The sequence below is a fragment of the Acanthisitta chloris genome, unplaced genomic scaffold (genome assembly GCF_000695815.1).
Source record: "Acanthisitta chloris isolate BGI_N310 unplaced genomic scaffold, ASM69581v1 scaffold10441, whole genome shotgun sequence".
Taxonomy (NCBI): domain Eukaryota; kingdom Metazoa; phylum Chordata; class Aves; order Passeriformes; family Acanthisittidae; genus Acanthisitta; species Acanthisitta chloris.
In genome coordinates, this window is record NW_008656518.1 from 123,385 (window position 1) to 128,817 (window position 5,433).

General features: G+C 32.7%; 1 protein-coding gene across 1 annotated transcript in view; it reads right to left on the reverse strand.

Annotated features, from left to right (window-relative positions):
* The window catches only part of TTN (titin), a gene marked incomplete at its 5' end in the record, with an annotated part of 113,176 nt that extends 108,027 nt beyond the window's left edge, over positions 1-5,149 (reverse strand). Inside the window, 8 exons of the mRNA XM_009084366.1 lie at positions 8-42; positions 560-664; positions 1,818-1,898; positions 2,819-2,893; positions 3,471-3,566; positions 4,036-4,119; positions 4,724-4,807; positions 5,051-5,149. Coding sequence (XP_009082614.1) covers positions 8-42; positions 560-664; positions 1,818-1,898; positions 2,819-2,893; positions 3,471-3,566; positions 4,036-4,119; positions 4,724-4,807; positions 5,051-5,149 — 659 coding nt within the window. The remainder of the gene's footprint in view (positions 1-7; positions 43-559; positions 665-1,817; positions 1,899-2,818; positions 2,894-3,470; positions 3,567-4,035; positions 4,120-4,723; positions 4,808-5,050) is intronic.
* Between the last annotated feature and the right edge of the window lie 284 nt (positions 5,150-5,433).

Genomic DNA, 5,433 nt, shown 5'->3' on the forward strand with positions numbered 1-5,433 from the left:
TTATGACAGGTATCTCAGTTTTCTTCTTAGGAACTTCTGGGACTTTAAAATAATATATTTATTTTGTAAGATATATTGAAACACCTTGAATTCCCAAATACAATAACTTCCAAAGTATCTAAAATTTTTCATTGTTTTTAGACATAAACAGTTTCAGATGTTCATAAGGTTTAGGAATATGTGTTTCTTAAGAGTGAGATTTGAATAAATTAGAAATACTACATGGCAAAAGAATATTTGGAAAATGTTATCTAAAAGAATGTTTAGATTAACTGTTTTGCTGTAGTTATATTTCTATTTGTATTATAAAATATTTGTAAATTTCTTGTCTATACACAATGAAGATCGAGAAACCATCCCAAAATGCAGAATGCAGACCAAAATGTGAATGTCAAATTTGGTTGTCCTTTCAGCTAAGCCTTAACTTACACAATTAGGTCAATACAAGTCATCTTGTCAAATCTCACTTTCTTTCCTGAATTTAAGAGAATACTACTTAATAGTGGGATTTATATTTTTAAAATTATAATTAACAAATAGATTTGAATGAATCTAGTACCTTCAGGTTTCTTGATTTTTTCTACTGGTGTAGGTACTGGCTTAACTTCTGGTTTAGGCTCTTTTTCTGGTTTAGGTTCTTCCTCTTCAGGTTTCTTTTTAAGAACTTCAAAAGAAAAGAAATTTCAGTCTTTAAAGCGCAGATAAACAAAAGAATAAGAAGGTGAACAAGACAAAGATTTAAAATATATCATCAATCATAAAGAAAGAGGAAAAAAATACATAGTTCAATACAAATGTAAGATTTGTGTAACTATTCAAGATACTAATCTGAAAGTCTTAAAATTCAAAGTCATCTAGGGCAAAAAGATGCCTATTTCAAGAGCAATCCATCTGAGAGGAAAGATGTTGATGTTAACTGGCTACAATAGAATAGATTTTCTTATAATATGTTATACTTCTTATCATGTTTAAATGATTACTTACTATATGTAATTTTGAATGAATAACTGGAGTTGAAGAAGATTTTGGGGGACAAAAGTCAGGATTATAGATTAAACCCCTAGTGACTTCAGTGAGAGAATAAGACTAAATTTTCAAATTTTATATTTGGACAGTTTAAATTTATATAATGTCTGGGTTTAATTTAATTTATTTCACTTATTTTTGTCCTCTCAGATATCCATCTTGAATATCTAATGAGACTGTCACCTGCAAAATGGGATATCTGTATTTTATTATGGTGTCTCAAATGTGAAGGTTGGCTGCAAGGTACACAGGCACAAATCATCCCTCTGTGGTATTTCCAAGAGAACTGGAAGTAGTGCTTCATTCTTCTAAGCAACAGTTGAGCACAAAGTGATTCAGAAGGCTCCTGACTTTACAGGAAAGGGGATTGATGTCCAAAAGTACCATGGGGCTCTGTGATCTGTGCAGTACTTCTAAGAAAACCATAAATGAGAATATAGAGGCTACATATGTGACTAATGCTAGACAGGGGTCCAGAAGTTGAAGACAGTGGAAAACTCTCAATTTTAGTACACACTTCACAGACATTAGGAAAACAGGAGAGAGTTATAGGCAACTAGATTTTTCAGTGTTCTGCTCGGTTTTCATTACAGATCCTTTGGATCTGAGAGACTTTCAGGCTATCCTCACTTCATCCCTGCAACTACAAATGCTTTTCACAAGAAACAGACATCAGATAGTACTTGTTCATGTAATTTTCCATACCACACTCATAAAACAATATTATTTAAGGGAATAGGCTGAACAGTGCTGATATGCTGGGGTTTTAAAACAGAGCCAAGTTACTATACCTCTTTTCAAAACAACTTCTTCTTTTGGAGGAGGAGTAGCCTCAGGAATTACTCTGCGAGGTTTCTTTACAAGTCCAGGCACTTAAAAGAATATTATTCCAGATTTTATTACAGGTTCATAACAATAGGAAGAACTAACCAACAACTAGCCCCTCCAAACACACAAATGAAATGCTGGTCCACTAGTCAATATTAAAAACAAAGGTAAAATTGGTGAGATTGAAGTAAGTAGTTTTAATCTATTTTCAGTATTATTTGCATACAGTTGTCATCTAAACCTATGCGTAAGAGAAAATCTTCAGACAAATCAACAGAAGAGAAACATGGTTTGAGAAAACTATAAAAGTTATGTATTCAAAAAGAGTTATCACAGGAACATTTTTATTTCCTTTTCCTCTTTCATTACAAGCTTATGTCACATATCTCCATCTGAGCCATCTATCTGTGGTGTTCATAAGAATCCAGTTAGTTTACTTTCTAAACCTGGAACAATATTAAGAGGAGATGTTCACTGCTTAGCTGCTTAGTTTATGTTAATCCAGTACATATGAATAATATAAAGGAGCACTTGTAAAGTGGCTTGCTCAATGCATAATTCATTTCCATCTCTGGAAACTGTCCTTTACAAAAATAAGCTACATTTCAGAAAAATAATAAAGTATGTTGGAACAATGCTATATATATATTTAAACAGTTTTTATTTTTTATTTCTCTCTAAGCAGAAAATCAAAGTAAACAAAGTACACCAGTGGTAAAACTCATAAAATGTTTCTCACTCTTCTATGATTCTGTCTTTGGCATCTCATGCCTTGCATGATGGGAGATTAAAGTGGGCATAAATATAACACAAACACATACAGCCAAGACTGGTGTCCACTGTTGAGCATAATCTGACATAGCTTTTCTCATATATCTGAGCAAATTGAAGAAGACACTGAGAAGTACAACTTTGGGCATATGAGAGGCTTATTTTAAGAAAGATCCTTATGTTGGCTAGGTACCTTTAGCAGGTGGAGGTTCCAATTTTGGAGGCTCACCAGGCTTTGCAGTCACAGCTTTCTTCCTTGATTCAGGAGCTTTAATGAAAATGATTTGAATCTTACAATGCACATCATTAGATTCACAAAAAAGCAAAGGAGCTTTCTAAAAAATCTGAACAAATGATTAATACTATTGATGTAATAGAAGGACAAAAGCTGCAAAGTTAAGATTCTGGCTGATTACTGTCTAGAAAAAGTCAGATGGTCTGTAGGAAGCACAGTTGATCTGAAGCCCATGTTCATATAGTAACACCAGCAAGGTATTGCTGGGTATTCCTTTCATTTGTAAGAACATGTTAAAGAGAGAAGAATTATGTTAAGGGTAGAAGAATGAGTTTACTTGGTTAAGATTTTTGTAATAAATTATGGTTTTTTTTCTACAACTATTGAAAAGAACCCATGTAAACTGACTTGGCCTAACACCAATCTAAAAATCATGAGGGACTGAACATTAGTAAGGCACATCATTAAAGCTATAGTAAATTAGAAAATAAATGAAAAAACACTGAAAAATGATATGTTTAAAAGCATGCTTTTCAAGATTTATCAGTACAGTTTTAAAAGATTATAGTTTTGAGTTTCCACTCTTATTTGTGGCTTCAGATGATTATACCTTTAAGTAGGTCTTTTGCCAGTTTAATATCTTCTGTTGGTGCAGTAGGTGGTGGTGGTTTTCGCTTTTCAGGGATCTTCTTTTCAGGTTGTGGCACTTTAAATAACATTAGGTAGATTTAGTATAAATTTACTAGAGTGATAGTTATGTGAAGAGTAATGTACAAACCTAAAGACCACCATTTTCCATTTCCAGTGAAGCCAGTGAAAAAATGTCATTGAATTAAATGGGAATATGAAGGAGGCTTAGGTTAATGTTTTGTAGCACGCACACAATACAAATATCCAAGGTGACTTAAAAAAGCATGTTAATAACATGATAACAAAGGTAGGAAACCAAATGATGGGAAGACTTGCAGACAAGAAACAAATGAAGCATTTAAAATAATCTTTAAGTTGTACATAGACTTAAATGATCAGAAATAATTTCCAAAACATATCAACAAAAGAATTACACAAAGACCTACAACATACAGGCACATGTATGAAGAGTGACAGAGCAAGAAAAAGACTGCACAGTAATGAAAAAAGGTGTCCAGCAGCCTCTAGGGAAGTACTTTGTATACCTTCAACTGGTAAAGCTTCTTCAACTTCCACAACTGGAATTTCTTCTGCTTCTTCAGGCTCAATCTCCTTTAAGATTTCATACTCTTTAAAGAATATTGACAACTGGTGTAAGTTTCCAGTTATAAGATTGTTTTTCATGAACAATTATATTGATATAACAAAAAAGAAAGCTACTCCAATAGACACAAACAAATACACATTAGGATAAGTAATGTCAGTATCAATACCTTTGCAATAATTGCAAGATTTTGAAAAACCACTCCCTTTCTATGTAAGAATTGTGTGAAGGATAGTACTTATTTTTTAATACAACATAAGGTAAACATTAAATTTGTGGACGAGTCATAGCAACAGGAAAGAATAAAAATTCAATGCTCTCAATTTAAGATTATAACAGCAATATAAATACTAGGTTTTGAGATACTCCAGTTTAGTGGAAGTTTATTATTATCTTTAAAAGAGATAGACTTTGTTAGGTATATGCTGTGCAGAAGCCTATATTTTACTTCCAAATATGAAAATATAATAGTTAATACAAGAAATATTGACTGGTAAAAGATAAAATATGAAGTGCACAATTTACAAACATTACAATGGGAAAAAAAGGAAAGCATCTATTTTAAAGTTTAGACTTAGAAGAACAGAACAAAGGACTGTCCACAGAATAATAGCTATGATAGTACAAACCTTCACTTGGTAATGATTCAGGTATTTTAGGAATAGCCACAGGTACTTTCTCCTCTGAGACAGATTTCTTGGGTACCTCAGGCACTTAAAAAAAAATTAGATTTTTTTTATTTCTCTCTCTATAAAAGTACATATAAAACATGAAAGAAACAAAGACACCTAGCACACACAAAATCACAGTAACAGTGGCCAAAACCATGAAAGACTGTGCTCCAGTCTTTCTTAAGGTAGTCTACATACAACACATTTTATAGACTCAGTTATGAACAAAGAAAAGAGAATATAGAAAACATTTATACTCAGGAGATGCATCCTGGAAATATATACCTTTGCTTGGAGGAGGCTCTGGTTTTTTTAATTCTGACTTTTTAGGTAGTGTAAGAGGCACTTTCTCTTCTGGAATAGTTCTCTCTGGCACTTCAGGTGCTTTAAAGATATTAGTAGATTTTTGTGAATATTAAGGCACATATATACATACAATAGTGAAAAGTGCAATGACTAAAGAGATTAAGGCATACAGGACATGAAGAAAAATAAAATTTTAAGGGACAGATACATCAGTGAAGCAAGGGAAAAAGTATTAAAAATGGAGAGGCTCAGTTACGTATGTACCTTTAATTGAAGAAACTTTAGGTTTTTTAAGGACAACTACAGGTTTTGGTATTTTTGGTGCAGCCACAGGCTCTGGTTTCTTGGGCACAGTCACAGGT